Source organism: Varanus komodoensis, unplaced genomic scaffold (genome assembly GCF_004798865.1).
Source record: "Varanus komodoensis strain SLA01 unplaced genomic scaffold, ASM479886v1 scaffold1, whole genome shotgun sequence".
NCBI classification, from domain to species: Eukaryota; Metazoa; Chordata; class Lepidosauria; order Squamata; family Varanidae; genus Varanus; species Varanus komodoensis.
Window position 1 is genome coordinate 10786655 of NW_025335268.1, and position 19527 is coordinate 10806181.

Below are 19527 nucleotides of genomic sequence, written 5' to 3' on the forward strand. Positions count from 1 at the left end.
TTTCCCAAGAGGTTCCTAGAGCACTGCTGAGGCACACAGCTAACAGTGGCGTTAAAATGTTGGTCCCACCTGGCATTTAATATAGTATCACATTATCCACCAGTAGCCACTCTTTTCGCCAAGATCCTTATACGGTGCTTAAGCAACAGCAAGTCCCACCCTGCAACTATGATTAAAAACTTCTCCTCATGACTTCTGCCTCTAATTTGTTCTATTAAGTGCAGCTGGGAAATTAGTAACAAATTTATTCTTATTCATTTCATAATTGCCCCATAGTCCGATTACCTGTCAGTAGGAAGCATTAATTATGGATTTTCTATACTTTCTCTCTTTTTTGTTATTGGGAAAATAGCATTATTTCACAGTAAAGACAGAAAAAGAAAACAATGAGAGGGAAACAGTAATTAAAGGGGTTTTTTTTCTATTCTTATGCTCAGGATTTGGCTATGAGACAATGCTATAGCAATTTTTCTTTAACCCCTGAACTACAGTGAATAGAAAACAATTAGAAGCTTCCAGGTAAGGGAACTATTAATTAAAGGCACAGTAGCCCCAAATGACCTCTACAATGCTGTATGCTGATGCTGAAAAAAGTCACAACCTACATTATGGAAAAAAGATGGAGAATTAAACAGAAAATACAAGAATCCAGCTGGTTGGCTATCATATTGTCTAGATTTTCTGTTTTAAAAAATCCGTAAAAATAAGAATAGCAACTCTAGACTAAACAACTACTATGAAAGGTAGGATTAGGCCATTTAAGCGTGAGTGAACAGAGACTGTTCTTACCTAGAACTGAAAGATCCCTCTCAACTCTGATGTGATAATCACAAATTTTTATACATCATAAAAAATGGTCCGCAGATTGGCCCCAAACAAGAAGGTCTAGAGGTGACATTCTTTGGGAGGTAGCAAGCAAGCAGTGATCAGATAATATATAATATAATTAAAATACTGGGTTTTGCCAGACATAATCACCAGGTCACTATAATTGTCTGTCAGGTACCTTTGTTGCAGGAACCAAGACTATAGGAGGTCTTGGAATGATGACCTGACAGATAGTGGCCAGCAACTGAACCTATATGTTATAGGTTTTTTCCAGCTCTACCTGGAAATGCCAAGGTTGACTAGCGAATGTCTGTGTGCAAAGCATAAGCTCTACCACATTGACTCACAAACCCTCCATAAGACCACCCAGCAACTGCTAAACCAGTCAACTGGCTGCAGCAGGTTAGCTGAGAGTAGCTTACAGGCTTCCTTGCTGTTACGAGCTATGGAGGCTCTTGCTGCAGAGCCGCGTCTGATACCATCCAAATCCCTAGTAGGACTTATCTCAGCCCAGTTTTCTGCTAAGGGTTTGTAGCTTTGCGCTATGCAGCCTTGTAATGTGCACTGCTGTCCTATGCACAGTTACCTGGAAGTAAGTCCCACTGAACTCAAAGTGTCTTACGGAGATGCATAAAACTGTGCTGTAAGTATCTTTACTAATCCCAGGCCCTTGCCTAGGTTGAGCTGGACTAGAAATTCATAAAAGTAAAGGCAGGAGAGCATCTTTGGTGTATGTGCTTCCTTGGTCCTCTTCAACTGAATCATTTCATTGCAATTACAAGAAATTTACCTTTCTGTTTGTTTGGCTCCCCCCGCCACTGCCCCAAGCCAGAAAGGACTGTTCCAAAGCAAGTCGTTTGAGGATTCCATTCTTGGGCATTTTAGAGAATTGGGGGTAACAACTGCCTTTCAAATATTCGTACATAGTTATCACCTCTGCAGACTTCAAACAAAGTAATTTGCAGAGAGCTGATTAAAGCCCTGAGGAGAGGATGATGCAGAGCTTGCCATTTAGAGAAATTTCATAAAAAGGAAAAGGAAAGAGAACTCTTCGGTGCAATGTGCACACCAAAGGCAACATAATAATAATAATTTTAAAAGCTGTTCTTTGGAAGAATTTTTATGGACCAGGTAGAAAAGATATGCATTCAATTGGCAGAGAGAAAAATTAGACCAGAGGGAAGAAAAATTGCCTAACTTCATTTGGTTCAAGCTACATTCAAACTGTGTATGTTTGAGGTTGATTAACTGTGAGAAAAAAGCAGAAATGTTTATACACCAAATGTTTTAAATGTTCAGTATGATGGGGCAAAGAAAAGTATGCAGAGACATCAAAAACAAACCCGAAGGTCAGTATATAAATGCAGCTATTTACAGTAAGTCCAGATTCATATACAACCCTTTCAACATGGTCTGTGATTCATTTATTTGTTTATTTAGAATGCGGTGCATTTCCCACAATTTTCACTCCAAGTGGAGATGTACAAAGTGGCTAACAAGATCATTTAATTATTAACTTGCAATAAATATATAAAAATAACAACACATCAAGAGTAGAAGGCACAAAAACAAGCCAAGAGTGCCAGAACTAGAAACTGTCATAATGTAGTAAAATCAAAAGCCTTTTGGAAAAGAAACAACTTCAGATACCTGAAGACAAAGGGCCAGTTCACACAACTGCATTGCAGCAAGGGAAGTAACTCACACTGGTTTTCCCTAGTTGTTGCTTGGGCAGCTTAACTTGCCATCCCAACCCTGCCAGCATGGCTTGTTTGAGGAGGACAGCCACTCTCAAATACCCACAGGTCCTGTCACACGACTGCCGCTGATCAGTGCATGTACCTGTTCTTGCTTCTTGGCCTTTTGGCTAAGTTCAGGTGTGTATATGCACCTGTTTCAGTTTCCAGGTTTACAGGTAGCTGAAGAATGCTGGAATTGTAGGCCAACACAAATGGATAGCAGCAAGCTGCCATAACAATCATCAGCCTGAGCCTAGTCATATATAGGATTTTATATGCCATCCTAAAGAACAGCTAACAAGGCATAAGAAGAACTAAAGCAAGGTGCACTTTGAAAAACTATTAATAGTAAGATATAAGGAAAGGAGGGCAGATGTTGAAAAAAGTTTTGTGCTTCCTATTAAAAAAAAGTGGAGACTTCCATAATAATATCAAAGTGTTATAACTTAATCCATGTTTCAGAACTCAATTGCTTGGTCCATCTGCTAAGCCAAAGCATTTGCTTCTTACCTGAGAGATGGAGGCCTGGAAAGGACATGGGTTAAAAACTGTAATTAGCTTCCAGTCGTTTTGGTAATCTATCTCCTGGAGAGGAAAAAGCACAAGAAAAAAAGCTGTCACACTGCAAATCGATGAGGAAATGAGACTCAAGTAGGATGCTTTCCTGCCTTTAGGCTTGCCAAAATTAACATTCACGGAGTTTTGACTTGTGCCATTCATGCTAACTGGAAATTCTACAGACCTGACAGTAATCTAGTGACATTTGACTGTTTCCTATGAAGGCTGTTCATAGAAAAATTAACAAGCTTGAATTCTTTTTTTATTTAATAGTTTATCTCCTGTTCCGACCCCCTTGTAAGGAACCCAAGGGGGGCTTATATATGCTCTTTTTCTCTATTTTATTCTCATAACAACTCTGTAAGGTAGATTGGACTAAAGTCACCCAGTGAGTTTCATGGCTGAGTGGGGACTAGAACCCGGATCGCACCAAGTCTCAATCTGACACACTAACCACTATGCCACACTGGCTCTTTGTGACAACAACACATTGTTGTAGCCTAACCTTATTGTGAGAGATGTAGATAACATGTCATTCATATTAGAACTAAAGTGAAGCCATTTTCTACTGTACTATTCTCTCCATTCAGTGTAATGTGTATTCAGGACTGCATTAACCATTGTAGCTAATATAACCCTAAGAAATTAGAGGCCCTAAAACAATGTAATTACCTGAGGCCTGATTTCTGTATGCTTTTTAATATGAAGAAGTTACCCATGAGATGAGTTTCAAATCACTCAAACAACTTTGGGCTGGCCCTTCCATGAAATAGGATGAAGTGAGCTGCTTCAGGCAGCACTCTGAGGGGAGACAGAAGACAGCTGAATGGTGCAGCAAGACTTCTTAAATTGTTGGGTCCAAGCACCATTTGGACTTCACCACAGGCGGCAAGCTGTCTTTGGCCAGCATGAAAACTACTCAAAATGCAAAACCCTACTACAAACATAAACCTTTGTTGGCTACATCAGCTCAGTGCTTGCATACCTTGCTCTCTTTCATAGTCTTCACAAGTTCTTTAGCTTGATCAAAGAGATTCCTGAATCAGAAATGGAAAAGAAAAATGGTCAAGCGGACAAGCCTCCTACCTTCTGATGCATGCACATGAAATTCTAGCTACATTAACAGCCATGACAGCCTCCTGTCCTACATTGTTTGCATTGTGCCACACTCCTCTATTGTCCTTTGCTTCAACATGACATTGGATTCTTAAAAGTCAAGGGGAAAGGATATCACAGACACCCAGTGATCAGAAGCAGGACTTCAGTTTTCTGCAGAGGCTTTTACCACTGTTCACAATTAACCCAAACAAAACAAACTGTCCATAATTAAACATTCAGATCAGAACAATTTACACAGAACAGAATTCTTCTTTTCTTCAAGTACAGTGTTGGTAACTTTTGGTAGAAGCTTGTTTCAATGCAGAATAGCACAGGCCAGAGGCCATGTTCTCCATTGCAGTATATGGTACCAGCATGCATTGCACAGAAGGCAACAGAGTAGACATTTGGTCTATGACATCATGAGGTCATTGGTCTGCTTTGGTCATGTTTAAATTCCTGGTTTGTGTATAACTAGGAAGTTTTTATTTGCAATAACTACTATGGCTAAAATGATGACCTCCAGTAAACAATAAACAGGAACAAAAATAAAACTAGAACTTACGTAGTTCCATTTCTTGATGGAGCCCTGCTGTTTGCAAGAGCAGAGTGATATTGCACAGAAGGATTAAATCTGCTAACAAGAGCTGGAAGAGACACACATTCTGTTTGGCATATTCATAGGCTCTGGATCTGCTTGTCTAAATATAGCTTGGAATTAGATGGCCAGTGATCACTCAGTTTCTAGCTGGTATGTAAGGAAGTAGGGAATGGAGGCCTACTGTGGCAAAAAAATTTTATTTTATTTTATTAGAACATTTCTATGCCGCCCCTGGCCGAAGCCTCGGGGCGGCTTACAACACAATAAAATACAATAAAATACAAAAATAACAATATAAAATTAACATTAACATTATAAAATAAATAAAAAATATAAAATATAAAAGAAGTCGCCCTGGCCAGATAAATAAGCAAATATTGTTAACAATTAAAATGACACTTAAATAAAAAGGTCTTCGCCTGGCGCCGAAAAACAAATAACGATGGCGCCAGGCGGACCTCTCTGGGGAGCGCATTCCATAGATTGGGCGCCACCGCAGAGAAAGCCCTCCTCCAAGTACCTACCCTCCTAATTTCTTTCACGGAGGGTTCCCAGAGAAGGGCCTCTCCCGCAGATCTCAAGGGGCGGTCGGGCATATATGGATGTAAGCGCTTCTTCAGGTAACCAGGACCAGGACCCAAGCCGTTTAGACCCAATATGCAAATAACAATGCACATTGTTGAAAATATGCTACTGCTATTATTGGAACCACTTTCCGAATGCTTTCAAAAAAGCGGGCTGAGAAATAAATAAAATGAAAAACTGATAGCTGGAAAACCAAACTCAAAATGTTTGGACAGGGTGTCAAGAGGATCTGGTTTGTGACTGGTGTTCTTCAACATTTTTATCAACGACTTAGATGAAGGTGTGGATGGAAGACTACCCAGGTGTGCAGATAATGAAAAACTGGGAGGCATAACTAACACCTCAGAAGACAGGCATAACATTGCAAACGCACGTAATAAAATGTAGTAGTGGGCTAAGACCAACAAAATTAAATTGTGCAGAGGAAATGCTATGTTTCGCATTTAAGCAACAAAACAAAATTGAGATGCACTAACGTAGAAGGGGAATACCTGGCTTGGCAGCAGTACCTGTAAAAATGGTTTCAGGATTGTTGCTGATCACAAGCTGAATGTGTCAGAAGTATGATGTTGATGCAAAAAGGTTTAACACTGTTTTAGCCCTCATTAATAGAACCATTGTTTCCAAATCACAAGAAGTAATTGTTTTACTTTACTCTGCACTACTGCAATCTCAGCTTGAAAACTGAATCCAGTTCTGGGTAAAGCACTTCAAGAAGGAAATAGACAGACATGAATATGGGGTGGGATGGGGAATGGAAAATAAGTTCTCTGAGGTAAGGTTGGTGGGAGTATGTGAGTTTAGTCTGCAGAACTGAAGAAAAAGGGGGAATATGGTTGTAATGTATATATGGTTGTATTTATATTTATATGGTTGGATTTATATTGTATTTTAATTTTATTATGTTTCATGGTTTGTTTATTATTGTTATTTATTTTTATCTGTATTCTAAATATATTTATATTGCACTATGAGCTGTCCAGAGAGCCTTTGACTATGGGGCAGCATACAAATGCGATACATAAATAAATAAGATAGCAATATTTAAATATCAGAAGGGCTATCACATCAAAAAGAGCAAGGACTGTTGCTTCAGGGACAGAACTTGATGTAAGGGACTTTAGTTACAGGATGGTAGATTTTGGTAGATAAACTTTTTAATGGTAAGAATTGTTTGATGATGGAATCAATTACCTAGGGAAATGGTAGGATCGCCTACTTGGGAGAAAGGCCATCCGTTGAAGACATTCTAACTCAAAGGAGGGGTGCTAGAGTAGAAAGCCTACAGGCCCCAGCCAACTCTATGATTCTGTGATCACATGGCTAAGTAAAATTCTGTAGGCAACACCATTTTTTGGAATATTTGGCCATTGAACCATGTGATAAACCTTTTTCAAAGATGTAAATAATAAAACATACCTGTTAGTGTTTTCATGCTTGTCTGGATAAGATCCCTCTCTCTTCTATAAGCAGAAAAATCAATCAATCATTTTTATAGCATGCAGGAGAAAATATGTGCAAACGTATCAGGTCTTTTTTTCTTCTTTGGCTCCTTCACCCCACCCCACTCCTACTTTTGAAAACAGTCTTGAGTTTCAACATAACACAAGCTTACAATGTGGCACAGGTGGCCTAAACAGGGAAGGAACATCACTTTGGATTTGGCCTACATGCCAAGTCTCGGGCTCATTGGCTTCATTCATTACAAAGTAGAAGGAACTCCTATTAATTTAACAACCATCTACTTTTTGGTTTCCATTGTCTGATAGAATCTTTGTGATTCAGTGTAAGAATGAAGGCCAAACCAAATGGTTCATGCAAATACATAGAATAGCAGCCCAATGCATCATTTGGTAACACAAAGACCCATTCAGAGCAGGACAAATACATTTCTGGGGGAGATCTGGCCCTTTGCCCCTCCTGTTAATGTCCAGCTCTAAGTTACCTTAGCAAGACTCCCCACCAACAACAACCCCCATACTGCTGAGGGATTTAAATGTGTGTGCATGTTCAACATTTAAAACCCTGGGAGTAGATTTAGAGTCAGGAAATAGCATGCCAAAAAGGGCTATGAAATTTTTACACTTTCCTCCACCAGAAGCTGTTTTCCTCATCTAAATGGACAGCTGGAATACTGTTGCAATAATTTGGTGTACTATGTACTTTAGATTGGGGCTTACTGATTTTCTTTGGCTTAAGTTATTTTTATTAATTCTTCCAAAGAAACTGAAAAATAAACTTCACTGTTCAAGAGGTGAAGGCAACCTGGTAAGATTTTGGGCTACAGCTCCCATAAACCCTTGCCATCGTCCATGCTGATTGGAGCCAATGGTGCTGCCGTTCCAAATATGTGGAAGGAATTAGGTTGCTATCAGTGATACAGTGGAACCAGGCCTTGCTGACATTAGCATGGGTACTTTTTAATTAGCAGGGGTTCTGATTTCTTCCACACACACCCCCATCCCCTCAGGATTCCCTCTGAACTTAGCTGCACACCTCACAGTAACTCTGTGCAAATAATTTCCCCCAGCAATACTATACTGCTCCTTGCTGCACTGTGAAGCATCTGAGGAGCGGTTTGCTCCTGAATGGACCGAAGCTCCATGAGGTTTACAACAGACTTGCTCCTGGAGGAGATGAAAATGGCTTGAACTAGTTTGTTGGTGTGGACCAGCATAGCTGCTTGCATTTGGGGTGCTCTTGTCAAGTGCAGGCCTCCTGAAATTTCCCACACACCCCATCTTGCAAATCTTATAGTAAAGTATGAAGTAATACTCAGGGTTTAGAGTGCTTAATTATCTGCAGCTCTATTTTCCCCCTCAAAATAAATAATATTAGGATTGAAATTATGCCTGAAAGCCATTTAACTCCAGCTCATTTCACTAAGGTGGATTGACTATGAAGAAGGCCTGCTTCACACATTGCTTGATAGAAGGGGATTCCATTTCTTTAAAAAAAAGAAGTCAAAATAACAGGTTTTGTCATCTCCTTATGACATTCCGGGTGCAACCCTCTTCCTGTTTAGGCATCTCCAAACATGCATAGGATAACACCTTTCTTCTATTATCTCACTATTCTTTATAGGACTGGCTTGGCAGCTTGACCTGGATTTACAGAAGGTGCCAAGCAGCCCACACTGGTCCCTCTTCCACACTGGCTGCTACCAGAATCAGGCATCTTGCACAATAGGTAAAGTGACCGAAGCACATGGCAAAGCTGGAGCACCTTGGCAGGGGTCAAACATGTTTTATGAACAGGATGAAAAGTGATACCTTTGGAGTGGGTCTGCTTGGTCCACTCTGGAATTCCCAATCTGTAATTAAATACGTACCATAAAAGTGTCAGTAATAAAACAAATATAACTAAGTTGAGGAACATACAGTGAAATGTGAATGGCTGAAATACAACTTTCCATCTTTCCCTGTAAACCTGCCCTTCAATCCATCTCTAGCACCAAGGGGGGAACTGCAGCGGAGATTATTGTGCCTGTATGACTAGGGAAAGGGGAAAACATAGAAGGTTACCTGGGGAAACACACAGCTAAATAAGGAGGACTGCCAGGCTTCCTTATTCTAAGAATTTTAAAGGATTTTAAATTCCAGTCACAGGCCTTAATTCTGTAAAGAATATTACAGTCTGATTGTGTAGTGACAACCTATTACTAAGAAATAAAATATGGAACCATGTATACTCCATTCATCTAGCTTGTACTGGCCTTCTAGAGGTGAAGCTTTTGACACAGATTGACTTGAAACTTCCAGTTGTCTACAGGTACAGTGAAGTTTCTCTGTGGGAGAACAACATTGTCTGTTTGGCTATGATTAAAACCTCAAACATCTAGACCGACATTTTTTGTTCACATTTTACAACTAAAATATAACCTCATGCAGCAGTCTAAATTATTCAAATCATTTGTTTTATTTATTTATGAGATTTATGGCCTGCATTTTTCTGTTTTAAAGGACTGAAAGTGGCTTACATCATTCTCCTCCTCCTGCTTTCAATCTTATGCCCACAACCGCAACAATTGTATAATTGCTTCTTGTGAGGTAGGCTGGGCTGAGAGTCTGTGACTGGCCCAGCATCACCCAGGTGCTCCATGGCTGAGTGGGGACTAGAACCTGGATTGCCTCAGTCCCAGTCACACGCTCTGAACCACTGCACCTCGTTGGCTCTCGCTTGGTTAAAGACCAATTTATCTTCACTTGCATAATCCCCTTTTTGACAGCATTTATTGTTGTACTCAAGGGACTGCAGGTGGCGCAGTGGTTTAAACCACTGTGCTGCTGGGCTGGTTGATCGAAAGGTCGCTGGTTCAAATCTGCACAATGGGGTGAGCTCCCATTGCTCCGTCCCAGCTCCTGCCAACCTTGCAGTTCAAAAGCATGCAAATGCAAGTAGATAAAAAGGTACCACTTTGGTGGGAAGGTAACAGCGTTCCGTGTACTTCGGTGTTTAGTCATGCCAGCCACATGACCACGGAGACTGTCTGCAGACAAATGCTGGCTCCCTCGGCCAGGAAACGGAGATGAGCACCGCCCCCGAGAGTCAGGCATGACTGGACTTAACGTCAAGGGGAAACCTTTACCTTTACCTTTATTGTTGTACTCACATTTCCCAAGCTTCCTATCGCAGCGATTGTTTTAATGTCTGATGGTCCCAGAGTGTGAACTGTGGAGATAAAACATGAGCTCCAGATTAGAAAAATGGCAGTTTTTCAAAAGGCCATTTGTATTGATCAGAATACTGATGATGCAAAACAGGCCACAAGTATTGTATGGCAATTATATTCGTTTCTTCTGAAAGTGTTCCCTGCCGCGCCCCCCCCCACCAAAAAACCCTGTAACTGTCATTAGCACCATATCTTCAGCTCTTTTTCATTTCTCAGCTTGTGTATATGTAACCCAGTCTGTGCACCATGCTGCAATTCCTGGTTTATTTAACCCAGGAATTACTGGGGATGACCAAAGTGACAAGCATGCTGCCTCCAAATGTTCCTCATTTCCATTGTCAAATGGAATATCTCTCAGTGTAAGAGAAGACAGTAGGTTGGGATAACATGAACATTGCAACAGTGTAGAAGCAGAGAACAGAGGCAGGAAGTGTTGCTTTTGCCTGTATTCTTGTAACCTCAATTCTTGAGATAAGTAAAAGGTTGCTCTTATTGTAAAATGTTGCTGTTTATAGTAAGATTTGTTTATAAAAACAATGCAGAGTAAGTTGGAAAACTACTGTGTGCTTCCTTATGCCTTTCTCTTATGCTTTATGGCATGCATAAATTTCTGGCAGACTGACAGAAATGTGTTTCTGTAGTGCTGTGCTGTTCTTATAAAATCATTGCTTTTCTTTAACTTTCAGCAAAAATCTTCTTTTCTTTAACTTTCAGCATACCTATTTGATTACCTAGATTCTGACACGACCTGGGAATTCCCATTCCTGGATTCTTCAATGATACACTAACCTGAAACTCTGTGCTGTTTATGGGTTAAACAACTCGGAGTTAACTTAGAAATAAACCACAGACATTTGTTGGATCAACTGTGGTTTGCTTAATGCACAAACAGCCATGATTTTCTGGGGAGTGCCTGTGTTGTTAAGTGAAGTGATTTATTCAAGATTCAAGGGTGCCTCACAGAGATACTCTGTAATAGCTAATTTTTTAAAGTTGAGAAATAAGAAAATTCATGAGGACTGACTGGTGTACATTGTATAATTGCTTCTCTAATGGTTCATCTTGGAGTAAATAAGTGCGCTTGGCTTCCACATTTTACTCATTAATGCCTTCTTTTGTCTTACTATTTCCTCTATATAAGTATTTCAAATACAAATACCTGAACTTGAGGCTGGCTGAAAGGAGTGCTGCCACACAAAGCAATCATGAAAGCCCTTTGAAGAAGAATAAACAATGATTAAAGAAAGAAAGAAAGAAAATGTGGAATTCTTAAAGTCACACAAGGCAGAGGGATAACAAGGATGGATTAAGATGGTCAGTCCAAGACTGCTGACAATACAAGTTCACTCTTCCTAGAAAATATTTTCCAATAGGCCAGATGACCAAAACCTACAACATTGTTTAGGAAAATGAATGTGAGCAAAATGGCCATCCTCAACCTATATTTCAAGTATTGCTCTTATTTTCCAAGAATAGGATATCTTGTAAGAAGGGCATCCTCTCTCCCCTTCCTCCGAATATAAGGTTTGCCCATGCGAACATTCTGTTTCCCCACAAGGCCTGTTGGCATTTTGTCCACCCTTTTGAAAATGGTATGTGGTCTCCGAGGCTTCAGGAAACTCTCTTATGCACAAGTTCCCCTGAGAACTCTCTCTAAGCCTTGAGAACTCAGGAAGTTCCAGATTCCCAAATTATCAGTGGACCTCCCTGTATGGAGATGACACGCATCATCATAATCACTATTGCTATTGTTGCATTACATCTATAGCTCACCCTTCTTCCTCTTGCAAGGAAGCTTACAAGAGTTTCTTCCTCTCCATTTTATCCTCACAACAACCCTGTGAGGTAGGCTAGGCTGAGAGTATGTGACTGGCACAAAGTCACCCAGTCAATTCATCGTTGAATAAGGGCTAGAACCTGGATCTCCTGAGTCCCAGTCCAACATTCTAACCACTGCACCACATGGGGTCCATCATTCATAATGATGGAGTATTTCCCAGAAGTCAGCCTCTGGCACTGTAGTTACAAAGCTGTTCTGACAGTAGGAGTGAAATTGAGATTCTGGCAGTAGACGCTGGGAGTGGGGAGCAGAAATTAGACATGGAAAGGCAGAGCTGTACATGCCACGTGAGCTTAGGTGTGGTGAAGGGCGGCACCAGTGTTGAAATAAGATCCAGCTGCCAGTCTGGTTGCTATGTTGTTATGTACTGTCAAGTTGTCTCTGAGTTATGGCACCCCTATGAATAAGGCCCTCTTGCAGGTCCTGTCCTTGAGTCCCCTGCTCAGCGCTTTCCGCGGCTTCCCTCATGCAGTCAGTCGATTTCATATTTGGTCTTCTGCCTTCAACTAGCATTACTGTCTTCTCCTGTGGACTGCCAGTCTGCTCAGCCTCCCTATGTGGAATGGAGGCTGAGGGACCCATCTAAACTTTTGCCTGAGCTAGCAAGATGTCTTAGTCCAGCCCTGTGTAGCACCACGGCTTCCAAGGAAGAAAGAAGACAGTGCCAGACACAAGATTCTGCAGGCAAGTAAAATTCTAGGGAGAAGAGGTTGCTATGGGTTCCTTGAACAGTGGAGGCCTGGCAGTACAGCTTCAAAAAGCTTTCGTGCCCTTGGGAGATGACCTAGTATCATATAAACAATTATGCGATCATGTCCTGTATGCATGGATGTCCATGGATTTATCTGTAGGTGAGGGTTCAGTTTTGGCCCTCAATGGTAAATCAAATTTAAAAGCAAGCCAGGTTCAAAATATCAATCCACCCTTTCATCCAGTAATACAGAGAAGAAGAAAAAATACTTGCCTCCAGTCTCATTTCATCTTTGATATTGTTCTTGGCTGTCAGAATATGAGCTGAAGTCCCTTTAAGAAAAAAGAAAAGTTTGCTTTCATTTTCTGTCCTTTCCCCACTTTGCTTCGTGTGATCTATCTGCTATTGATCCATATAGTATTTTATATTCGTAGATTTAAATTGTCATTTATTAAGTTCAGGTGTAGTTTGGGCTGCAGAATACAAATAAGAGGACATGCATGCACAAATACATCAGTGAAAAACAGTCTGTGGATTTTTAACACTGTTCCAAGAAGAGAGAAATGACTAAGACTCTGTACACACTGGGGAATAAGTCCCACGGAATTCAGCAAATGCTTACGTCTTATGCTTACATGCATAAAACCGCACTGTAAATACTATGACCACAGACCCCTCTAACAAAAAAGAACTAACGCAACAAAAGGTCAGAAGAGGGCACTGAGTACCATAACATTTGCACATGCTGATTCATTTGTATTGATGCATTTAGGAATAGTAACTATAATTTGTATAGGAATACAATAACCTAATTCTAGCAGGGATGCTTGTCAGCAGCTGACTGAAGAGGGAGAGACCCAACATGGCTGGCCCCAGCCAGAGCCAGGCAGTGAAGTCCGTGTTGCAGCTGACGAGATTGCTTTGGAAGAGCCTTGGGAAAGGTGGAGGGTCAAGCATGAGCATCCTAGGTCCAAACAGGAGACGCCGTGCGGGCCTCCCTTAAAAGCAACATGCTGTGCTGATTTCCAGACAGCCCTGCTCTCCGTGGCAGACAGTGGCATTTCGACTCAGTGCTCTGCCTTGACCTTTTGGGCTGGATGGATGCCTCGTCTTCTATCCGCCTGGACCGCACTCTCGGCCACTCCTGCCTGACTTGGACACTTGGCATGACAAACCCAACAGACTGACCACTGGGCTGGTTTCTCCCTTTGGTAACTCCCTGAAAATGCTTCAGATTGGGCTAGGCACTCACTGATGCGGGAGCAGGATAGTTTGGCTGCTGTCCCTGTTTTCTGCACCTCCCCACTGGCAAAATTTTATTTGTTTATTTATTTATTTAAAGTATTTATATGCCATCCTGTCGTGAAAGCCTCAGGATGGATCACATAGATAAAATACAATAAAATATAACATAAATAAAATTATCTACCCACACTGGCTGCAAAAAAAACATATAGGTCATGATATTAAAACTTATTAAAATATTGCTGAAATAAAAAGGTCTTACCCAGGTGCCGAAAAACATATAACGACGGCACCAGGCGGACCTCTCTGGGGAGCGCATTCCATAGGCGGGGCGCCACCGCAGAGAAGGCCCTCCTCCGGGTACTTTGCCTCCTAATGGCTTTCACGGAGGGTTCCCGGATGAGGGCCTCTGCTGCCGATCTCAGGGGGCGGGAGGGCAAATACGGAAGAAGACGTCCCTTTAGGTATCCAGGTCCCAAGCCATTAAGGGCTTTATATGTAATAACCAGCACCTTGAATTGAGCCTGGACTTCAATGGGAAGCCAGTGAAGCTGATAGAGGACTGGGGTTATATGAGAATAAAATGTGCTATAGAAGAAGCCAGTCCTTAGTGATTAGGTTGCTCAGTTTGCTGCTGCAGAACTATCCTGAAGTCCCAACAAAGGCAACTGTATATTTATTTATTTATTTATTTATTTAAACATTTCTATGCCACCCCTTGCCGAAGCCTCGGGCGGCTCACAGCACAAAATAAAATGCAATAAAATACAAAAATAACCATATAAAATTAACAATATAAAATAAATAACAATATAAAAGAAGTCGCCCTGGCCAGATAAATAAGCAAATATTGTTAACAATTAAAATGACGTTTAAATAAAAAGGTCTTCGCCTGGCGCCAAAAACCTTTTAATGACGGCGCCAGGCGGACCTCTCTGGGGAGCGCATTCCATAGATTGGGCGCCACCGCAGAGAAAGCCCTCCTCCGAGTACCTACCCTCCTAATTTCTTTCACGGAGGGTTCCCGGAGAAGGGCCTCTCCCGCAGATCTCAAGGGGCGGGCAGGCATATATGGACGTAAGCGCTCCTTCAGGTAACCAGGACCCAAGCCGTTTAGGGCTTTATAGGTCATCACCAACACCTTGAATTGGGCCCGGACTTCAATGGGAAGCCAGTGAAGCTGACGGAGGACTGGAGTCATGTGAACATAACACCCAGTCCCCGTCAGCAGCCTGGCAGCTCTATTTTGAACCAATTGAAGTATCCGGACCGTCTTCAAGGGTAGCCCCGTGTAGAGCGCATTACAGAAGTCAAGACGGGAAGTCACCAACGCGTGTGTCACTGTCGCCAGGCAGTCGTACTCCAGGTAGGGGCGCAGCTGATTAATCAGCCGAAACTGAAGGAAAGCGCTCCTCGCCACCGCTGTCACCTGAGCTTCCAATGAAAGCTCCAGGTCGAGGAGCACTCCTAAGCTGCAGACCTTGTCCCTAAGAGGGAGTGCAACCCCATTCAGGACTAGGTCAAATCCACCCTCTCCGAAGCCCGATCCGCCAACCAACAGGACCTCCGTCTTGTCTGGATTGAGCTTCAGTTTATTGGCCCTCATCCAGCCCATTACCTCAGCCAGGCATCAGTTCAGCACAGCCACTGCCTCACCTGGATTGGTGGAAAACGAGAGGTAGAGCTGGGTATCATCAGCGTACTGATGATTCCGCAGCCCACACCTCCTGATGACCTCTCCCAGCGGTTTCATGTAGATGTTAAACAGCAAAGGGGACAAAATGGACCCCTGCGGTACTCCATGGCATAGCTGCCATGGCACAGAGCCATAGTCCCCCAGCACCACCTTCTGGAATCGGCCATTGAGATAGGAGTGGAACCACTGCAAAGCAGTGCCTCCGATCCCCAATCCCGCTAGCCTATCCAGAAGGATACCATGGTCGATGGTATCGAAAGCTGCTGAGAGGTCCAGGAGAACCAACAGGGACGCACTCCCCCTGTCCTTCTCCCTGCACAGGTCATCGTACAGGGCGACCAAGGCAGATTCAGTACCATACCCGGGACTGAAACTGGACTGAAATGGGTCTAGTTTCATCCAAGAGTGCTTGGAGTTGTCCCGCCACCACCTGCTCTAACACCTTGCCCAGAAACGGGATGTTGGCCACAGGTGTATAGTTAGTGGCCATCTCTGGATCCAGTGACACTTTCTTCAGGACCAGTCAAAGTACCGCCTCCTTTAAAGGGGCAGGCACCCGACCCTCCCTCAGAGAAGCGTTAACCACTTCCAAGATCCAGGTCCCAATCCTGTGCTTGGAATTGGGCAAGGGTCCAATAGGCAAGTGGTGGGACGTACTCATCCAAGCACCTTGTCCACATCATCGGGCCGCAATAACTTAAATTCATCCAATAATTCTGGACCAGATGGCAGCATTGGTGTCTCCCCAGAAACCTCTGATTCATTAGTGGTGTCCAGCTCGTGATGAATCTGAGCGATTTTCTCCCTGAAATGCCTGGCAAAGTCATCACAGTGGGCCTTTGAGGGTGGAACCGGATCTTCCTTATGACCCGGGCGAACCAGGCCTTGCACCACTTGAAAAAACTCCGGCAGACGGCATTGTGAGGAGGCAATGGAAGCAGAAAAAAAACTTCTTTTTCGCCACCCTCACCGCCACAGCATAGGCCCGATAATGGGCTCTCAAGTGTGTTCGGTCAGATTCATCCCGTGATCTCCTCCACCTATGCTCTAGCCGTCTCCCAACCTGCTTCATTGCCCGCAATTCAGGTGTATACCAAGGGAAAGAGTATACTTCGCTGCCTGCATCTGGCTGAGGCTGCCGCCATGGCTCTCCCCCTGTTCTGCTTCATCCTCCAGCCACAAGACCCTAACATATAGCCACAAAATAGTTTCAAACTGGTTGAACCGTCCTTCGGTCCTAAGAGAGGACAATAAGAAATGCATCTTTATGAGGCATGGGCTAGAAAGCTCTAGCAGTTCATTGAGTCAAAATTCATAGGATTGTCTGAGGGAAAGGCAGACCATTAAGATGAAGGCTCTGTTGGCAGTACAGCAATAGGGTTGGATCCAGGATTTGCCTTGCACAAGAGGAGGGGACGCTTCTGCTCGTGGAGGGACCCACCACTTGGGGATGCCCTTTCCAACATCGCAGCTGGCCCCATCTAGCATCTGCAAGGGGATGGAGGGGCTGCCATAGGAAGGCAGGAGTGAACACGTCTCCTTCTGTCAGTGCCAGTGCACATATGGATCCGACCCATGCAATATTGTAGCAGTGGAACTCAATAAGCGTTTCATGCTCGCCCGGGTCTACAGAAAAAGCAAAGCTATTGTCCTCTTTGATGCTGCTGAGTTTGCAGGTAAGGGTCTTTAATGAGCATGGTGCTATGCGGTTTGAATATCTCTGCGTTCTACCACCAGTCCAAATCCTCCAGCTGCAGCCAGACTCCTGAAGGCACAAAGTGACCAGCAGCAACCAGTTCTCCCCATCAGCCCCCTGGTGTAACTCTTTCCTGCAACTCAACACACACCCACAGAGACACCTGACTTGGAGTACCGTTCATTTTCCTCCTCCCAGAGATGTGGCCACATACATTGCCTGAGGTTCAAGCAAAGGCTCTCCTTTGGGACATATCTGGAAGGGTTACAAGGGACAAGGGCCTTACCTAAGAAAAAGGACAGCCAGAGGGAGATGGGCAGTTTCTTCATGCTTTGCTCCTGTGTGAAGAAATGCTCCTGGAAAGGTTTCAATTCTGCTTTACAGTGATCTATGTGTGGTCAAGAAACCGTCTCATCTTCCAACTTCTTTTTTATATCTTAGTGAACAGACAACTCAGCGGTCATAAATTTTATTGGCCTTTCGCCTTTGAAATGCAGCCTTAGAAGCAAATGATAAAATATTAACATTTCAATGCCATTGCTTAAAAAGACAAGTGTCATGTACTTTATACATCATTAGTTTGTGAGAGAAGAGTGTTTTTTTTTTTTAAGGAAGATCGTTTGCCCTTTAAATAAAGACACAGAACAGGTTCCCATTTTTTATACACTGGTATAATGTAAGCTTTCATTTCTGTGGCTATCAGATTTAAATAGACATACCACATCAGTTACATTCCTCCGGTCACCTATATTTGCAGACTTCTATAGAATGGTAAATTGCTTTATAATCAGTATCTTACTAGGAGTGGAAATAAAGAGAAAAAACTATGCCGTGTTAGTGAATATGCAATATTAAGATGGGTATTAAGAGGGCACACTTTACATAACTGAAGCTGCTCTGCAGAGGAAACCTTCTTGCAAGGCCACTGTGCAAATAAGATGAACAAAGCAAGCTTCACAAGAACTTCCCCGTGAGTCAAGGAAGGTCAGAGTGTGCCAGTCAACCAAGTCTAACCTTAACTGACTTAGAGCTATAGACTTGCAAAGTTTGCATTGTTTATCTTAATTGTGCTCAGGAACACAGGAGGTCCTATCCTACCAAGGAGGTCTTCTTTCCAATAACAGCTCCAGTTGGGCAGAGTGATTCCAATGACTTTTGTTAGGAAAAACATGGAGTTAGCCACTCTGCTCCTAGAATGGTACCTGTCTTTCAAAGGGGAAACCGGGGGGGGGGGGGGGGGAGGGAACCTAATAAAATAAAATGAAGTGAACTCTAGTGATACAACAGACACTTTCAATATTTTGGAAACACGACAGTCTGGCCACCTAGGAAGGCCTCAGCAATTATATGTGACCTATAAATAAATAAATACATAAATACATAAATTCTGAGTTAAATTACTACAAACAATAATGCTGTGCAAACAAGCCGATTGCACAAAAGTTGTAGGAAAGCTCCACAATACTAAAATGGTTTCCATGTCAGCTCCTTTGTATCCCTTCCTGTATACTAGAACACCAATGTGCTCCAAGGGCCCTTTATCACAAGCAGAAACTGAAAGCGATGGTGTGATTGCACAACGAAGTCTTATTTGGAACCATTATTGTGGAATCACAACTCTGTGGTGTTTAACATGAGCATGGAAACGCCTGCTTGATAAACAAACACTGCGAGTTTCTATTTCGCTTTGCTTGAATTCCACATTTCATATGGAAGACCCTGTTCTGCTGTTTGTTAGAAATCGCATCACAGCAGCTCCTATTTTAAAGTGAACTTAACATAAAGATAAGAAAAGACCTGCTGGATCAGCCCAGCCGTCCACTAGGCCAGCATTTTGTTCATTCACTGGCAAACCAGCTGCCCATGGGAAGCCTCAAGCAGGATAAATGCACCAGCTTCCACCTGGCAACGCTCCCCAGAAAAATGGTAGGCACAGGCACACTGCCTCTGATAACCGGTGGGAACCAGCCGTGAAGACTAGTAGCCACTGATAGCCTTGAATTTCTCCAATGTCCTTTTAATACCATCCATAACAATGAACTCCATAGTTTAACTGTGTGCTATGCAAAACAGAGCTTCCTATGTGCCCCAAATCTCCCACCAATCAGCTTCAGGGGATGAGCCCAGGTTCTAGTATTATTGCTTACCTGAATCAACATTTGCACCCCCCCCCCCCCATGTGAACCCATTTTCCCATTGCTATTTGCATTTCCCTGAATTTTGTAGTGGAGTTTTCCAATCCGAAAGTTGCATACAAAAATGTATATATTAGGGGAAA

General features: G+C 42.7%; 1 protein-coding gene across 1 annotated transcript in view; it reads right to left on the reverse strand.

Moving 5' to 3' along the window:
• The window catches only part of PLB1 (phospholipase B1), a 129020-nt gene that overhangs the window by 108910 nt on the left and 583 nt on the right, over window positions 1-19527 (reverse strand). Inside the window, exons 2-10 of the mRNA XM_044439530.1 lie at window positions 17536-17747; window positions 12886-12944; window positions 11241-11295; window positions 10022-10080; window positions 8682-8722; window positions 6829-6872; window positions 4789-4870; window positions 4111-4162; window positions 3078-3152 (exon numbers count right to left, since the gene is read on the reverse strand). Of these exons, the coding sequence (XP_044295465.1) occupies window positions 3078-3152; window positions 4111-4162; window positions 4789-4870; window positions 6829-6872; window positions 8682-8722; window positions 10022-10080; window positions 11241-11295; window positions 12886-12944; window positions 17536-17578 (510 nt within the window). The 5' untranslated portion in view covers window positions 17579-17747. The remainder of the gene's footprint in view (window positions 1-3077; window positions 3153-4110; window positions 4163-4788; window positions 4871-6828; window positions 6873-8681; window positions 8723-10021; window positions 10081-11240; window positions 11296-12885; window positions 12945-17535; window positions 17748-19527) is intronic.